This window comes from Schistocerca serialis, chromosome 8 (genome assembly GCF_023864345.2).
Source record: "Schistocerca serialis cubense isolate TAMUIC-IGC-003099 chromosome 8, iqSchSeri2.2, whole genome shotgun sequence".
NCBI lineage: Eukaryota > Metazoa > Arthropoda > Insecta > Orthoptera > Acrididae > Schistocerca > Schistocerca serialis.
In genome coordinates this window covers 549,677,957-549,697,256 of record NC_064645.1, presented here as the reverse complement: position 1 = coordinate 549,697,256, position 19,300 = coordinate 549,677,957, and the positions used below count along the sequence as shown (strand labels likewise).

At 42.3% G+C, this 19,300-nt stretch overlaps 1 protein-coding gene across 3 annotated transcripts in view; it reads right to left on the bottom strand.

Annotated features, from left to right (window-relative positions):
* LOC126416650 (uncharacterized) overlaps positions 1-19,300 on the bottom strand; it is a 392,607-nt gene that overhangs the window by 125,538 nt on the left and 247,769 nt on the right. For all 3 annotated transcript variants that reach the window (XR_007575486.1, XM_050084444.1, XM_050084445.1), the window contains one exon: positions 2,430-2,493. Coding sequence is in view for 2 of the 3 variants with exons in the window: in XM_050084444.1 (XP_049940401.1) it covers positions 2,430-2,493 (64 nt within the window). In the remaining variant the exon portion in view is untranslated. The remainder of the gene's footprint in view (positions 1-2,429; positions 2,494-19,300) is intronic.

The following is a 19,300-nucleotide window of genomic DNA, read 5'->3' as shown; positions in this document are numbered from 1 at the left end:
ATCAGTAATAATATCTTTGCTCAGTAACAGTCAGATAACAGGTTTCATTAAAAAAAAAAGTCATGCCGGAACATGATACTATCATGATCGTTGCCACAATATAGCTACACAGGTAGCTGTAAGGTCTCCCTCCGTAGCATTGTTTTGTACCGGGCAATCTTGACACAATTTTTTTAACAAGCTACGTGTGTGGTATATGCTGAGAGAGTATTTCTATTGGGAAGCGAACTTCCGCAAAGAACTAATTCAATGTCTTTTTTGCCTACGAAGCGCATTGCATTGATACAAGCATATAAAACTAGCCGTTCATACGAACCTGCGAATACGCATACGGAAAATTATCGACACTCGTAATTAAAGAAGAAGGGACGAGATACCTTCCGTCTCTGCACCTGCTAACATCTGGTTTTACTTCAGCTCGACAATGGTCGTTTAAGAGTGAAATCGAGACCACAATTGTCTCAGCAGGAGACCACACACTGGCATTAAAATAGGCTTTTATTGCAAGCATCCCTTCGTCTGGCTAACTGCATACGTCATTTTATCTCTAGTTTGACAATTTGAGTAGGCGTCCTTTCGACACTTGTCAACAGCAAGAGAGGTCACTCGCCAGGCATCAAGAAATTTTGCTCTCCTGGCATACAATGTGTGCCCCAGGACGGCCCTCGTCTGTGGACAGAAGGGTGCATTGCGGCCAGGCGCGTGTCTTTCACAGTCGGGCAGGAAAGGGGGGGGGGGGGCGATGTTGCGGACGAGTCAAGGGTTCTTCTACAGGCGTCAGTCGTACTGTATGTGGGTGAAGTCTATCTACGCCCAATACATCATATGTTCTATTTTCTGTCTAATTTAATATACTCTTAAGACAAAAAAATGCACTGTGAAGGGGTTATGCAAATTAGTCAAAAATTCATATTCAGGTATCGACGGAAAAAGCAAAACTGTAAGCTATGCTGGCCCATGGATGGACGTTTGATGCTCCAGAGAAATTTCACCGCGCAGCCGGGAACGGTAGTAAACAAGGGATATGTCGATACCGAGGCATAAAGGCTTCGCGAATTTCATTCCGTGTGCTCAATTGGACGGTAACTATGCCTCCCAGTTAGTGAACAATATATGATGTCCACATTTGAGACAAGACGTGTAGTTGGTCTCTCAGAAGCCGGTTGAAGTAATCGGCTAATCGCTAAACAATTGAATAGGAGCGATGCCACTATTCAACTGCGTTGGCAGAAATACGTGAACCACGGCGGAACACAGCGTCAAGATGATAGCGGTCGTCCTAGAGAGATGACAAAGCCTGAGCATTGAGCAATCGCCGGAGAAGCACTTAGGGCCCCGTATTCATCATTATCAGCGATCTAACATGCAATTGATGTTTAAATAAATACAGGGACAATTTAGTAGGCGTCTTACAGAAAAGGGGTTGGGTTCAAGGCGACCCTTGCGCCGACTACCGTTGACCTCTCTACACCAACAAGCCCGTTTTCTGTGGTGTTGGGCACATTCGGCTTGGGCTCTGACTGGTTGGTGTAGAATTATTTTCAAATCCCACATGGAACTGAGCCTGGATGACCTGCGAAGACATGTCTGGAGACGCTCCAGACGGTGGTGGAATACAAAGCTGACTGTCGCCCAACAACCACGAGTGATAGTCTGGAGTGCCATTTCATTTCATAGTGGGACCCCTTTGGTTGTCATCTGGGATACCCTTCCAGTACAGCGGCACATCAACGACATTCTACGCCCCACTTTGTTCCCCTTCATGGCAAGCCATATTTGGCTTACATTTCAGCAATATAATTCCACACGCACACGGCGACTTTCTACTACTTGTCTTCGCGTTTGCCATACCCTACAATGGTCAGTGAAATCGCCGGATCTCTTCCCAGTTGAGAACTTTGGAGCATTGTGGGCAGGGCCCTCCGACCAGCTCGAGATTTTAACGACATAACGCGTCATTTGGACATAATTTGGCACGATGTCACTCAGGGGCACATCCAACAACTCTATCAATCAAAGCTAAGCTGAATAACTGCTTGCATAAGAGTCAGCGGTGGACCAACGCGGTATTGACTTGATCACTTTGTGAAGCTCTTTCTCGTGGATAAATCATCCAATATTTCGGAAACTGTAATCATTTGTCTGTCCGTACACGTACATAACGTCTACCGATTTCTGTGATCTTCGTGATGCGTCTTTTTGTCTTAATCTGTATTTTATAGTTGCAGTGAGACATCAGATGTAAAATCGATGCGGGCCTCAATATGTGTCTCCAGCCCCTCCACCGCCCACTGCTTTTCCATGGTTATTAATTTGAACACAGCTTTATTGCTCAATAAGAAGCAACTGTTGTAGTAGTGTAACGCTCAAGGCGTGTTTGCTTGCATATCAGGGAAACATATATTTCATGAAATGTTCGATTTACTCACCTCCAAATTTATCAGTAATGGTGTGGATCACGTTGAAGAATTTGTTGCATCTGCTTAGCGACACCTGAAAAAACAACAAAAGTTGTTGAATTGATTATAGTTAACATTTACTACAAAGCGCCTACAAGCGTGAACTAATGTTAAAACGAAGAACGGTTCACTTTTAACTCTCGTCGACTATAACGTCATTAGAGTCAGAGTTCAAGTTTCCCACGGATCAGAAGGGCGCATATTCTCCAAATCTCAACAGAGGAACCATTTCGGCCTTTGCGAGAAGCGATTTGGTGAAATCACAGGAAACCTAAACGTGAATGGACTTACGGGGATTAGAATCCTAATCCTCTTAAACCTGGGTGCAGAGCCTTAATCTAGGCGCCTTATCGCTCGATAAGAGATTGAAAACAAACAATTCTTAGATCACAGGCATTCGGTGTCACATGTAGTCAGCGTAAAGAAGCTCAGTAAAATAAGTATGAACACGTTAGTACAAACAAATCATTTAATTTTGTCTGTAACGACTATTACATAAGCCATAGCTGATTTTCATACATGAAATACAAAGGGAACACCACCAATTTTCAGTCACAAACGATGTTTTTATTTAAATTACGTTGACTTTCTTTAAAATGCTTGTATTTTACGAAATATAACTAAAAAAGATGAGGCATACAAAAGTTACATATTCGAGTCCGTGTCGTGACGCTGGATACCGGAGTTTGTTGCTCTATGACGAGACCATAGAAAACATTTTACCGTCGTTTGTGTTAGTTATATAGCAAGTTGTGTTGGAATACGAATTTATTTACTTACTGCCGTAGTGTGGTTGGCATTGGGTTAGCGTCCAACTGGTAGCTTCCTATTCATTATCATTTACTACTCATTACTACTGTTTATATGGCAAGTTGTGTTGGAATACGAATTTATTTACTTACTGCAGTAGTGTGGTTGGCATTGGGTTGGCGTCCAACTGGTAGCTTCCTATTCACTATCATTTACTACTCATTACTACTGTTTTCTGAACGTTGAGTATCGTCAGAAACCGGCGTGCATCCAGCTTGTGCTGCAGGGGGGTGAAGCTCATAAGGATTTCAGCCCACCTGGAGCGCCACAAGATTATCAGTCCTTCCACATAGCGTCTTCTTGTTGGTTGATTTATAGTCTTCCATATTTCTTTTGGTTACGTAGTAAATAGAAGCTGGTTTCATCGCATTGTGTTCTTAATTATAACTTCTTATGTGCCTTACGCTCTTTGAACTGCATTCTAAATATGTTCTTCATATTTTTTTCCACATCCGTAATTTTCGGTTGGATAAATGATTCCATGTTTGTTTTTGTTTCATGTAAAACAACAGCCGGTTTCTTTGCTTGGTGTTCTGTGGACTGATGTATGTGCACTGCCGGGAAAAAGTTAGTGTACCTTTTTAGAGGTTTGTAACATTTTACTGTTGCAAAAATGCATATGGAGTACATGAAATGACTACATTTAAGATCAATAGCACAAGCGGTTCTGAGGTGCTAAGTGTCGACCCATGCTGAGACACCCATATTAGGACGTGGTGTTGCATCCATAGGCGGCAATACAGGGCTGGCTCTTGATCCAGTCGATCGTACAGACGGCGAATACTGTCCTGGGATACCTGCTCAACCTGGTCACCAAGTTCTGTAAGAGGTGTTGGTTGACAAGTCACACGAGTCACTTCGTGTCCCATCATATCCCACATGTGCTCGGCTGGAGACAAGTCCAGTGATCGTGCTGGCCAGGGAGGTTGCTGCACGTCTTTCAGAGCATGTTGAGTCTCAAGGGCAGTGTTTGGGCGAGCACTATGCTGTTGGGACAACACATCACCTTCCTGTTGCAAGAAGCGCAAAAGAATGGGTGTAACGACGTTCTGCATGTAACGAGCGCTGGTCAACGTACCCTCCAGAAACACCAAAGGTGAACGAGAGTTGTAACTTATAGCACCGTAGACCGTAAAGCTTGGGGTGGAGGAGTGTGTATTCGACGAATGCACTCTAGGAGACAGTGCCTACAAGGTCTATGTCGTACACGTAAACGACCATCGCTTGCACGCAGGCAGAATCCACTTTCATCGCTGAAGACCAGAGCGCGCCATTCCATCTTCCAAGTGATCCTCTGACGGCACTATTCGAGCCGTGCTTGTTGATGCTGTGGCGTGAGTGCACGGGCTAGAGGTATGCACGCATGTAGACCCACTGCTAATTACCAGTTCACAACCGTTCGTGTTGACATGTCAGGTCTCATGAGGTCTCTTATCTTTTGTGGCTGTACTACCTGCCGCTGCTGCCCTTACAATACGATGATACTAGCGGGCGTCTGTGCTGCGTGGACTTCCAGAACCTCGTCTACGGGTGAAAGAATGTTTACGTGACCCCTGATACCAGCATCGTTGCGCAATTCACCCGGAACGTCCACCTTGTGTGGCAATCCTGCGAGCGGACCATCCCGCCACTACGAAGGCTACAATTTGACCCTTTCAAACTCGCTCACTTAGCTGTAGAAAGCATGAATGCGGCTCCGTGACATGGCTGCCTTTTTGCTTCACACATTTGCACCACAATGAACCTTCTGGCTGTGAGCATACCATAAGGGTAGACACAGTTTGCGCTCTGGTAACTATACCACTACGCTATCCACCGAGCGAGGTGGCGCAGTGGCTAGCACACTGGACTCGCATTCGGGAGGACGACGGTTCAATCCCGCGTCCGGCCATCCTCATTTAGATTTTCCGTGATTTTCCTAAATCGCTTCAGGCAAATGCCGAGATGGTTCCTTTGAAAGGGCACGGCCGACTTCCTTCCCCGTCCTTCCCTAATCCGGTCTCTTCCCCCCAAACAACCCAATCCAACTACGCTATCTGTTGGCGGACGACGCTGAAACCATTATCAGTAGATCTGCATTCCCCAGGTTGCATATGCGGTCACAGGATCAAAATCGACATCGTCTTTCCAAATGTACTATTTATTTCCGGCAGTGTACATTCCCGCTTACGAATCCTTGTATGAACAGCTCGATTTAAATGCGTTATATTACTCGCAATCTACTTTACTTTTGTTCGCATCCATTTTCCGTACTTTACAGCATTTGATGGAGAACTCCATGTCAGCAACTTTTGACAGAATTGGTATTCAACGTAATTACTACTTGTCACGAAATAAGTACGTAATTCTGCTTTGAATTGTGTTGCTTCTTGCCCTTGAGTATGCTGTGTAATCTTAGCGACTAGAGCATTCTTCTTTACAAATGCTAAAAATGCAACATTAAATACGCAGACGTGTTCACACGTTACTAACGGGTTTTACAGACAACACATTTCAGCAGAAGTCTGCGTACTAGAACCATCCTCCAACTTCAATGAAAATTTTGCTGTTCTCCATCAAATGCGAGAAGAAATTAAGTCGAATATGTGCAATGTACTCACAGTGTATTTAAACTGAGCAGTTCAAAAGTGGATTCGTAAGCAGGGACAAATATACATGAGTCTTCCGAACACTATGCGATGAAATTAGCTTCAGTTTTATATGAAACAAGAACAAGCATGAAATCTTTTACTTTACCTAGTATTATGGATGCAAGCAAAAGTCAAGTAAGACTCGAGTGGCACTGAAGAGTGCCACATCTTACGCGCCCTATACACGTTCAGTACTGATGTATGCTGTACCAACCTAGATAGTGTAATGACTTACGCACTACCCCGTATATTATGTATACTGTCGTTGTCATATTTCATTTCACGTAAAGTCATGGAGCTCTACAATACCCTTATTGGATAAGGTTAGTTTTTTTTTATATTTTTCCAACGAGCACAGATATAGCAAATACTACCTTGTAGAGAAAAGTCCAATGTAATGTGTAAATCTGTGTTTTTACAGTGTAAATTATCGATACTACACACTTGCACAACAACTAACAGAAGACGACCACTGACTTCCTCCATGCCATCCAACATAGATTCTGGAAACGTCGCGCATTGACACAGTGTATCCCGAAAGCCAAGGATTATAGCCATCATGCGGAATCAGTTATTCTTGAATTCCTACGAAGAGTACGACTCAGTATCACAAAAATATTTATTAATCAAAATGCGGTCATATGGCTATCAAACGAAAATTGTGACTGGACTGAGCATTTATTGGTAAGCAGAAAGCAGCATGTTATCTTGGAAGAAGAGTTATGAGTTATGGACAGAGGTAGATGCAACTTCGTACATTACCCAGAGATACGTGTTGAGACCATTGTTGTTCATGCTGTGTATGGAAGACATGGCACACAATATTAATACCACTCTCAGACTTTTTGCAGATGATGCAGTTATCTACAATGAAGTACTATCACTAAAATCGTGGAGAAATGTTCAGACATAACATCTTGATAAGATTTTGTGAGGCTTCAGTATCCTCAAAAGTCCTAATATTTACTACTTTTAAACATTTTGAAAGCTCATTGTTTAGTTTTACCGTATATTGAGTATCGATACTCATACAGCAACAGCTGTTTGAGCTGCATCCAGCACTAAAAAATAATCTTTGCTGCCGATAATGGTTTATGAATTATCTGGGCCGTTTCCACCATTAGGGAAGACTAGGCGGCAAATGGAGGAAAAAATTAATTTCAAATCAAGCAGTGAAAAAACTGAGCAAATGAGGAGAAACATGGAAAATAGGTGAAATTAAAGCACCGAATTGTTTTCAAAAGCATATGGACAAATTACTTAATAATCTTCAATTACTCTGACGAAAGTCAACACATTGGCTCTACATATGTCAAAATTACAGCAGCAGCTACTGAGTACGAAACGGAAACAACGCAAAGAGTCACTGCCTTTAGAACACCACAAAATCCATCCGTCATCGGGATTCGAAACTGGACCCATCTCGGACGAATGATCAGAAGCCAATAGTTTAGGCCACTGCGGCTAATAAAAGTTGTAGAATTCTCAATAGAAATTGCAAACAAGGCATTATTTACTTATTTAATTGCAAGAAAGTGGGTGCTGAAAAAGATGAAATTTATTCCTCATTCAAGAAATATTTTAATGAAAACGGAAACGAAATACACTACGTGAGCAAGAGTAACCGGACACACCCAAAAACATTGTCCTGCCACCTAGTGCCAGGTACTCCATATCAGCGACCTCAGTAGTCATTAGACATCGTGAGAGAGCATAATGGGGAGCTCCGCGTAACTGACGGACTTCGAACGTGGTCAGGTGATTGGGTGTCACTTGTGTCATACGTCTGTACGCGAGATTTCCACACTCATAAACATCCCTTGGTCCAATGTTTCCGATGTGATAGTGGAGTAGAAACGTGAAGAGACACGTACAGCACAAAAGCGTACAGGCCGACCTCGTCTGTTGACTGACAGAGACCGCCGACAGTTGAAGAGGGTCGTAATGCGTAATAGACAGACATCTATCCAGACCATCACACAGGAATTCCAAACTGCATCAGAATCCACTGCAAGTACTATGACAGTTAGCCAGGAGGTGAGAAAACTTGGATTTCGCGGTCGAACGGCTGCTCTTAAGCCATACATCACGCCGGTAAATGCCAAACGACTCTTCGCTCGGTGTAAGAAGCGTAAACATTGGACGATTCAACAGTGGAAAAACGTTGTGTCGAGTGACGAACCACGGTACTCAATGTGGCGATCCGATGGCAGGGTGTGGGTATGGCGAATGCCCGGTGAACGTGATCTGCCAGCGTCTGTAAACTTCGGAGGCGGTGGTGTTATGGTTGGTTGGTTTCTGGGATTGAAGGGATCAGACTACTAGGGCCATCCGTCACTTTTTCCATGAAACTGAAACACTCACAATGAATAAAAACAATGGAGATGACAAGAGACGACTCGGGACAAGAAAGACACAGACAGACCAGACAAAAGGAATTAAAATCACACCGAGTGTGACAGTGGTTGGCCGACCATAGAAACAAAAAAGGAAAAGCCAACCACCAAGAAACGCACTAAAAACCCCAGTCTAAAATCGTAGGCCAAAGGCCAGACTCAACACAAAAAAAGGACAAACACTTAGATTAAGCGATAAAAAAACACTGCACGGATAAAACTCAAAACTAAATCTGCCAACGCAACGTCATCTGGTAAAAGTGCAGGAAGCTTATCACGCAGTACAAACGTCTGCCTGAGCGGAGTTAAAAGCGGGCAGTCCAACAAGATGTGGACCACAGTCAAAGCTGACTCGCAGAGACATAAAGGTGGGTCCTCGCGGCTCAATAAATAGCTGTGCGTCATCCAGGTGTGGCCAAAGCGCAGCCGGCAGAGGACAAAAGAGTCCTTGCGAGAGACCAGCAAGGAGGAGCGCCATGCACCGGTAGCCTCCTTGATGGCCCGAAGTTTGTTGGTTGAAGGAAGGGCGCACCATTCTTCACCCCAGGTGCGAAGGACCTTCTGCAGCAAAACTGACCTGAGGTCACTGATGGTGTTATGGTGTGGTCATATTTTTCATGGAGGGGACTTGCACCCCTTGTTGTTTTGCGTGGCAATATCACAGCACAAGCCTACACTGATGTTTTAAGCACCTTCTTGCTTCCCACTGTTGAAGAGCAATTCGGGGATGTGCGACTGCATCTTTCAACACGATCGAGAACCTGTTCATAGTGCACGGCCAGTGGCGGACTGGTTACACGACAATAACATCCCTGTAATCGACTGTCCTGCACAGAGTCCTGATATGAATGCTATAGAACACCTTTGGGACGTTTTGGAATGCCGACTTCGTGCCCAGCCTCACCGACGGACATCGATACCTCTCCTCAGTGCAGCACTCCGTGAAGAATGGGCTGCTATTCCTCAAGAAACCTTCCAGCACCTGATTGAACGTATGCCTGCGAGAGTGGAAGCTGTCATCAAGGCTAAGGGTGGCCCAACACCATATTGAATTCCAGCATTACCGATGGAGGCCGCCACGAACTTGTAAGTCATTTTCAGCCAGGTGTACGGATACTTTTGATCACGTAATGTAACACCACAGTTTTCCAGATGACCTAGTTTGATGACTCAGAACGACGTCTCCCATGAGTCCATCAGTACAGCACAATTTCCAAAATCAAGGAAAAAATCATTCGGGAATCGGGGAGACGGATGATAAGAAAAACAGATCGACATTTTTCAATTCTCGCCGAAAGTGGCAAAACCCCTAGCAACGGCTCTTTGAATTATCATTGTTGCTGTCGTGTCGCGCGCATGCTGGGCAGTATCTAAATCAATCCAATAGGTCAGCTGCGTTCTTGAGCTAGTGACACTTTAGACGTGTGTATTTCGATATAGTCGGCATAAAATTGCATCCATTTCAAGAATATGTTGAGTCCAACTATTCGCGCCGCCTTTCCAATGTATCTAAAGTTTTAGTGTCATGACAGACAACGGACTGCCCAATTCCAACACAGGTGAACTTCGAGAGCTTGGAGAGGTCGAAACTTCTCCAACGTCCTGGGAGAGGATTTTTGGGAGAGAAAAAGCAAAAGACTAGCAGTGTGTTCTTGACATTGTAACGGTGTGGAAGCTCTGTGAGTGCCAGCAGTTCGAGTTGTCCCTCTTCACAGCCCTGTGCCACCTGTGCGGTACCAGTCACACATACGCTACAACACCCAAAGCAACGGACTGGTCGGGAGGTGGCACAGGACTATGAAAGCGGCTCTGATGTGCCACTGCGGGTTCTTGTCCGAAGCGCTGCCACGGTGATCCCCAGCGTTCGGCCGACTTATAAAGATGACATCCGTGCGTTACTTTCACAGATCCTATACGGCGAACCCTATCGCTTGCCCCGAAGTTCGCACAGCCTACTTTCGATGCAGTGCATGCTGACCTGCCGACGTTAGTGGACCGCGTTCGCACACATATTTGGAACATGTACGTGTCGCCACTGTCACCATACTCGCATCCAAAAGTCTTGGTTCATAAGCACCGTCGCCAGTGTGAGTTCCTTATGGTATGTGATGACACCATACATCCAGCCATCCAGCCATCCAGCCACTATACGCAGGGCCTCACAAAGTGCTGCCCTGCGGTGAACAAACGTTCGATGTACTAGTGCATGGCACACCGACAGCAGCGTCGCGTGGGTTCTACAGGACGACCACACTACTCCACTGACAGACAACGGACCGCCCAATTCCAACACAAGTGAACAGACTACGCCGACTACATTTCTGAAACTGTCAAACCACTGTCACAACGAAGTTAACATTTTAGACAGTCCTCTAACGACGTAATATGGACGTCACATAAATCTAGACGCACTTGAAAATGGCAATAGAGCTATTATATTACATGTAGCTCGAGCAGTTAGCCGTGTGGTCTAACGCACGGCTTTCCAGATTTGGAAGGAGCGCCTGGTCCCTGGCATGAATCTTCCTGGTGGACTTATTATGTCGAGGTCCAGTGAGCCGGCCAGTCTGTGGATGGCTTTTAGGCGGCTTTCCATCTGCTTCGGCGAATGCGGGCTGGTTCCCCTTATTCCACCTCAGCTACACTATGTCGGCTATTGCTGCGCAAACAAGTTCTCCACGTACGCATACACCACCATTACTCTACCATGCAAACATAGGAGTTACACTCGTCTGGTGTGAGAAGTTCCCTGGGGGGGGGGGGGGGGGGGTCCACGGGGGGCCGAACCGCACAATAGACCTGAAAGAGTGGTTCGGTGTGTAGCGGTGGAGGGGTGGACTGCGGTAGTCGTCGTGGGGCTGTGGGCCACTGCAGCTGTGGCGGGGACAGAGCCTCTCCGTAGTTTCTAGGTCCCCGATTAACATACAATACAATATTACATGTACAAGAAACAAGCGGCAACAATAAGAATGGAAGACCAAGATAGCAGAGATTAAAAACAATGTTGCTACCTTTCCGCCGTACTGCTCAATTTGTATTTTGAAGAAAGAATAATGGAAATATAAGACAGGTTTAAGGAGTGGGGTTAAAATTCAAGACGAAAGGATTCGCCGATGATATAGCTGTACTGAAATGGTTCAAATGGCTGTGAGCACTGTGGGACTTAACATCTGAGGTCATCAGTCCCCTAGAACTTAGAACTACTTAAACCTAACTAACCTAAAGACATCAGACATATCCACGCCCGAGGCAGGATTCGAACCTGCGGCCGTAGCGGTCGCGCGGTTTTAGACTGAGGCGCCTAGAACCGCTCGGCCACAGTGACTGGCTATAGCTGTACTGATGGAGAGCAAATCCGGCCAGGGCAGGCAGTGATATGGGCAACTGAAAAAAGTTTCTCTAATAAAAGAATTAATGGTTAACTCATTCGGGCTGTGAGGCCGTTAGCAGGTTGGTTGGTTGGTTAGTTAGTTTGGGGGAAGAGACCAAACAGCGAGGTCATCGGTCTCATCGGATTAGGGAAGGACGGAGAAGGAAGTCGGCCGTGCCCTTTCAAAGGAACCATCCCGGCATTTGCCTGGAGTGATTTAGGGAAATCACGGAAAACCTAAATCAGGATGGCCGGACGCGGGATTGAACCGTCGTCCTCCCGAATGCGAGTCCAGTGTTCTAGCCACTGCGCCACCTCGCTCGGTCGTTAGCAGGTCATGTTTGTCATGAGCAGATGTTAATTTTTGTGTCAGAAAAAGTCTGAGAAACGTGGAGGGTACGGAATAACTGACGTCACTGCCAGCTGATAGCACGTGCCACAGAGAGCGTCCGGCCTGGATTCGACACCCTAGGCTGCAGCTACACTCCCTGTTGGCTACCAATAGTCGTGCGGAGTGGCTCGTTGCCAGCACGTTCCACAAAAACTCGACATCTGCTGAAGCGACGGTCCTACTCGGCAGACAGACCACAACGAATTGTACTTGAACACTACAGGAAAATACTAAAGCAAAAAATTAGCAAAAAATAAAAATAATGTGAAGTACCAATTCCGCATGGTCCACGAATGGTGGTCAGTTGATCCACTGGGAGGGGGGCTTACAGCTAGGAGTAAAAAGGCCTGACTGGCTAAATTTGACAGATGGGCTAACAAAATCGTTGCTGCCCTAAACAATGGCAGGATGGCGCTATGGTTGTGGTTGGACGATTGGTATTTGCATTGAGGAGCATGAGCAGCAGGCACATCTAGTCATCTGCAGGGTCGTGCCTCACGTCTGTGCAAAGTGCACGACGCACGCAGGCAACAAGTTAGCAGGGATGCCACCAGCCGTCCCCGACTGTGGCTAGGTAAAACTGTCGGCGCCTTTTAATGAAATGAAATATCTGGAAATGCCACAATTCGCGTAGGGGAATTACCAGTCTTAACTCAAATGAAGTAGAGATCAATACAGTACTTCAACATACAAGAATAGATGTCCATTGGGCCCGCAGTTTGGTTTCGTCGCATATCGCTTCCTTACAGACCACTTCGCGTCGACTGTCGTCTTGCCGGCCGAAGTGGCCGTGCGGTTAAAGGCGCTGCAGTCTGGAACCGCAAGACCGCTACGGTCGCAGGTTCGAATCCTGCCTCGGGCATGGATGTTTGTGATGTCCTTAGGTTAGTTAGGTTTAACTAGTTCTAAGTTCTAGGGGACTAATGACCTCAGCAGTTGAGTCCCATAGTGCTCAGAGCCATTTGAACCATTTTGACCGTCGTCTTGTTTTTTGGCGTTGCTGCCAACGTTGCCGACCAACCAATTCTGGCACCCCTTGGCCGCTGTTGTGTAGTGTAGTGATGTGTTCCTTGCTACTAATGAGTAGCTCATCTGAATAGGAACATCTCCATAACACGTCTTCACAAATTTATGTTACTTCCGTGTGAAATCTATACCGCAGCAGTCGATCGATGCAAATCGTGCTTCGCATTGAGCGGTGTCCTAATGTGGGTTGGCAGCGCCGAGCCTGGAAAACGTCAGCATCTTCTCGTGCACGTCTTTACATATAGGTCGCAGCATTCCCACTGCAGTCGGACATCATATCTTGCACCACCTATACTGACACATGAAGGAACCCAATATACTTAAGTCTGTTCTTTTTCACTGTTATACCACATTAATTTTTAGTATACGTCAAGTTATGTGTAATGAGAAAAACGAGCCGTGGTTGTCGCTATGCTTAGTTACATGCAACAAAGAGAAAATTGAAATCGGTAGCAGTTCGGGATTGAGGCGAGAATTCATTCCCCTTTTCTTTCAGTGAGCGACACGATAAGATGATCATCGATTTATTGGGACTGCTTTCTTGTTCGTTTTCCAGTGCTCATATATCACGGGTGTATGCGCCTCGCACTGATCAGCTGCTATGCTATAAAATCGAAACAGTAGTAATACTTATTCGTGATTATGCATGTTAGAATCAATGAGCTGCATGTGCTAGGGATCACTGACGATTTTAGACACTCACCCTGAAATCATGTATTTTGTAACAAGGAATGTGAAAATAAACAAAAGCTGTTGAAGTGAATGCCCTAAAGCAATGAGCAGAATAAAAACTGACACTATCGTGAGTTTCAGAGCAATCGCCACGAAGGTTCCAAAAGGTGCCGACACCGAAGCCGCTGATCGACTCTTTAGCGCGTTAACAATACGCACAGCTTTGATATCCAGCCACAACAGCATGAGTTCATCTCGGTGAAAAGCGCTAAAATGTGCAGCACCAACAAAGCACGTCTTCTGCCTGTTGCAGTTCGCAATACAAGAAGTCTTCTCAGGCGATATCGCTTTATATTGGCGTACCTAATAATTTTGGATAATTCTAAAGACGTTACATTACAAATATGTCTGATTAAGACAGTGGGATGTGAAAGTAAAAATCTTTGAGGAAAGATAATGCGAATAAAATACTATAACATTGTGCCTGTGTGTGTTTGAGGAAGGGGCGCTTGAAATAATCGCACGGGGCTGCAAAATCCCCTCGAACCGGCTCTGCACGTCGTCCTCATTCCGAGCACTTCAGGTCGATTGTTTCCTGTTCCCGATTTTTACCGGTCACAACGATCAATAGTGGCCATTTTTCTCCTGCTTATTGCGTCGTACAATAGCCGTAATTTAATTTCGCATTCTTCGCTACAAACGGAAACCATAACTGAAGGTGATCGGTTCTGCAATGGACATTTACAAATCTGTGTTACCAACTGCAATTCATACCGTAACAATTTATCTCAACGAGCGTCTGCCGGTTGGCAGAGCTCAGCAAGAAACAACACCTCGTCATTTGTGCTTCTACGGTACCTCTGCATCCCACCTTTCCCCTGATGTAATCGGCCGACTTATCACGTCCTTAAACATTGTGTGTCGGGTATAAATCTGCTTCTTACGTCTGTTTATAGTTGTACACTTGATGATTAAAGACGTAAACAATTGTTCCTCTTGTGTACACGTGCGTTTTAATTCATAACATTATTCAAATACATCAAGTCATCTGCAAATCAACAAAAAAGATTTCTGTCGGAAAGCTTCAGACCTAAGAGCTTCAAACTGAATTTAAGGATTTATTAAGAGACTTAATCGCTTACAAACTAGCCTGTATGCTGTACTGCATACTCTATCGCCTAATAGCGAAGTTCATATTTTAGTTATCGTAAGGCATCTGCGAGAGGAGAAACAGGATAAATTTTCAAATAACTGCTTTATCAAATAATAAATATTGCAGATGAAAAATGTGAGCTAAACACAATTCTTCTCACACTTCTCAGGAGTGTGTCTCACAAAAACCACATGCAAAGTTTCGTAAAAATAACTTTTATACTTTTTGACCAATTGCTACCTAAAGAAGAATAGATTTTTGTACTTAATATTTATTAACCAATTATTTTTTTATATTTTGAATTTGAAACCCTAGAACCACGAAAATTTACATCAACGTTGCTTAAAATATTTCCATGTATAGTAAAATGTTCGTTAAAATGCACTGATATTTATATTCCAAAGTGCGGATGAAAGCTTGTGCATCCGACCCATAAGGGTACAATATCATTTTAGAGAGTAAAATTTGGAGTAAAAATTGCTCTGTTTAGTGCTGAGAGCTAATTTCTCACAACTGAATTGTTAAAAGCTATACTGGAATATAACAGAAGCAATCCACTCGATGCATACACCCCGACATTTGCTTAAAATCATAGTGAAAACCACGGACTGAACTCAGGTCCCTCAAAAGCGAGTAGAGCCCCTTGCCACTAATCAACCTTGGTCAGTCATGCAAATTTACAGGTAAAAGTGCGGTAGCGACTTTCCGTTTTTTTCCCTTTCTTAAAATACTCACTAATAATACTTTTAACACTTAATTTATATTGCTGTATTAAATTTAAGATAAGAGTTAAGGTGTTTTTTTCGTAAATTGTACCAGAATATTTTGTGACCCTTGGAACTGGGCCATTCTTTTCTCGTCCTATCAATTTCAGCAAACTGAATTACTTAAAAAATAAATAGAAAAATTGTTTTTTTAATATTTCAGATTTCCTAACTACCGATAAAGTAGACAAGTTAGAAGCTGAACAAGCATATAAACGCCACCGCCAAGACCATTGTCTCCAAGGATACCAAGATCGATACCAAGTGTTTTTAAAGATGAGTCTGGACTCTGACCTGCTGTTTTAAATCCTGAAACAGTGGGGCATATGATAGGAAACCCACACAAGTTAATCAGAAAACATGATTATCTGCATGAAACTTCAAATCGAGGGTTTTCAACTTACTATTATGAAGAGCATTTAGGAATGGCTACTCTATTCAGATTCAAGAAATGCTGTTTTCTGCTTGTTGTAAGCTTTCCGACACAAAATATAACAAATTTTATGAGGGAATCAGTGACTCGCTGCATTTAGCTTACATTTAAATGAGACAAGAAAAGCTCTGTACATTTCAGTAATTATAAAAAATGGGTTGAACTGAATAAGTCTACAAAAAACAAAACAACTGTCGGCAGAGCGCATCAAAAATTTGTAGACGCTGAAAAGGAGCGCTGATAGAATGTTATTAAAAGGATTATATATGTGATTCAGTTTTTGAGTTCATAAAATATGGCGTTTCGTGGAAAGAGCAGAAAATTGTATGATTGGAACGATGGAAATTTTCTGAAATGCATTGAAATCTTAGGAAAATTCGATCCAGATACTATCAAACGCATAAGATGCATAATGAATAATACAAGTATCTCGAATATACCGAGATGTCTTGGAAATAATATTCAAAATGCAAGTACAGAAATTATTTCAACCCAAATTCGAAGTCACAGTTTAAATTTATGGCGAACTAAAAATATTTTTCAATTATACTTGACTCTACTTCTGATTATTGACATGTGTAACAAATTAGTATTACGATCAGCGTCGTGAATTTCAACAAATACTTACGACAGTTGGAAATACGAGAGCACTTCCCAGCTTATTGTCCAATTTCTAATGCTACTGGCGCTGGCTTGACTTCTTTTATCACAGACGAGCTCCCAAAACCTAATTTAAATGTACCTGTAGGTCATTTAAGGGGACAAGGCTACAATAGTTCAAAGAAGCGTGGCAGAAACAATGGTTTGCAAAAGCGATTGTCGGAGCTAAATCCGCGGGCTTTTTATATATTGTGTGTGTCCTATAGTTTAAATTTAATTGTTAACGACACAGCTAATTTAAATTATTACACCATAGGTTATTTTTGTACTGTACAAGAGCTGTATGATTATTTTTCCTCGTGGACAAAAAGACTTATTAAAAAATCACATTACTTTTTCAACCTTAAAATCATTGCTGGGACAAGATGGACAAGTTGAATAGATGCTGTAAGACCACTGAATAATAATTTACCAGAGATTTATGGCGCTTTGTACGAAATAACCAATACTTCTTATTTTGATCAAGAAGAAAAACATGATACGCAATGTCTAGCAGAAAAAATATGTATGTTTTCATTTATTTGCTCAATTTACTTGTGACTGGTGTATTGACAACAGTAAACTTTGTAGTAAAAGTCTTCAGTCAATTAATCTGAAGAAACAGGTCGCTTTAGATGCTTTAGCAGATTAAAAAAAAACTTTTTGATCGACCGTCGAACTGACGAAAAAATTGAAATAGCTGCAAATAATGCAAAAGAAGTTGCTGCAAAATTAGAAATAGAAACTGAGTTTGAAACTCACATATCCCTAAGGCGCCGAAAAACTCCAAAAACTTTTGATCATGAAGTCCAGGCACCTCAAATGGACATGAAAATCTCTTTTAAGGTTAACACCTGCCCATACATTTTATACCAGGCTCTAATGTCAGTAAAAGAAAGATTTGATTTATTATTTAGCCACAACGACATATTTAGTTTTCTGTTTAAATTCAGTAATATTCACGATAAATGCCAGCTTATGATTAATTTTAATCATTTGAGGAAAAGTCTTCCTGCAGATGACGGTTTGTTAGATACAGATGCTGAAGACTTGTGCGAAGAAATTATGTTATATCTGCCCTTTTCTAAAGATTTAGACAATGACATAATGGAAGATATGGTATTTATATTTTTAAATAATTTAACAGCCATTTGCTCTAATCTCACGATTTCATTACGAATTTTAATAACGATGTCGGTCACAGTAGCAGGCGCAAAAAATCCTTTTAAAAATTAAAATTATTAAAAAAATTGTTGTACTAAGATTGTCCAATTTGGCCATAATATCGATAGAAGGGAACATTTTAGATAATATAGATACAACATTATTAAGGCTTTTGCAAATAGAGCAGTAGAAAAGTTAATACTGTATAACTGTTCATATTTTCTAACATCATGATATGTTTCAATTGTATTTTTTACTTATGGTAATATTAAAATTTAGATACATGGCAGTAAACTACAAAAGTAAAAACGCTAGAGAAACAGCAAGAAACTTTCGCTGTTCACACATGAGAACATAACTTTTTATTATTTTCTGTTAAAAAACAGTAGATGGATGAAATATTTGTCATGATTTTAGAAATATGTAACGTCATGAAACATTATGGCTAAAAAAGCCAAGTTCAATAAATATACAAGAAATAAAATCCGTAATCTCTTCTAATGTCCTTCTAATACTGGGTACCTAACAAATAATTATTACATAATATGGGAAAAAAGGTCACTCATTAACAAACGTGAAGGGTTGGTTCCTTGATTTCGCACACAGGTGCGCCACTATTCATTTGCAATAGTCGTACAACTAATATTAGAAGAGGCCTTGGAAAAAAATTTACAGATTGATATGGCCTGTGGATACTGGGACTGAACATTATGCACAATATTTCATTTTAATTCTCTTAGTTAATGCTAATGAATATTATAATGCCATGAGAAGTATGTTAAATTTTCGAATTAGTAACCCATTGTTAAATCCATAACACTTTTATATAAAAACAAGGATTTTTTGGTAAAACTGCACTAACAGTTCAAAAGTTAACTGTACCTCATTAAAATCCTTGAGTAGTGTTACTCCCATACATAATAATTACATGAAGAAAATACATGAAAATTTAAAAAGAACTTGAGAATTAACTTGTTTTCCCACTTTAACAGAAAATGGGAAACTAATAACTACTGTGATCAATTCAGTACAACTATTATGTAACAACTTCAGGAAAATAATCTACATTATGTCAAAGTTCAGTCTGGAAACATCAGTTAAACTGATAAGTTTCCCACAAACTGAGTGCCATATATATGCTATTGCAGTGACTGAAATCTTTTGTTAAGTTAGTTAAACTTGAATTACAGAATACAGTTAAATGAACCCATCAAAATCTGAGAGTTTTAACACAGTGGGATCTCAGGTACCTGATGGACAAAAATTAAATTATGTAACAAACTTATGTAATAAGTACGATCAATAAGATCATTCATTAAACAGCAAAGAGAGCCCATGGTTATGGTCATCGTGGCATTACAGTTCTTGACACAAATAAACATAGGTGCTAAGA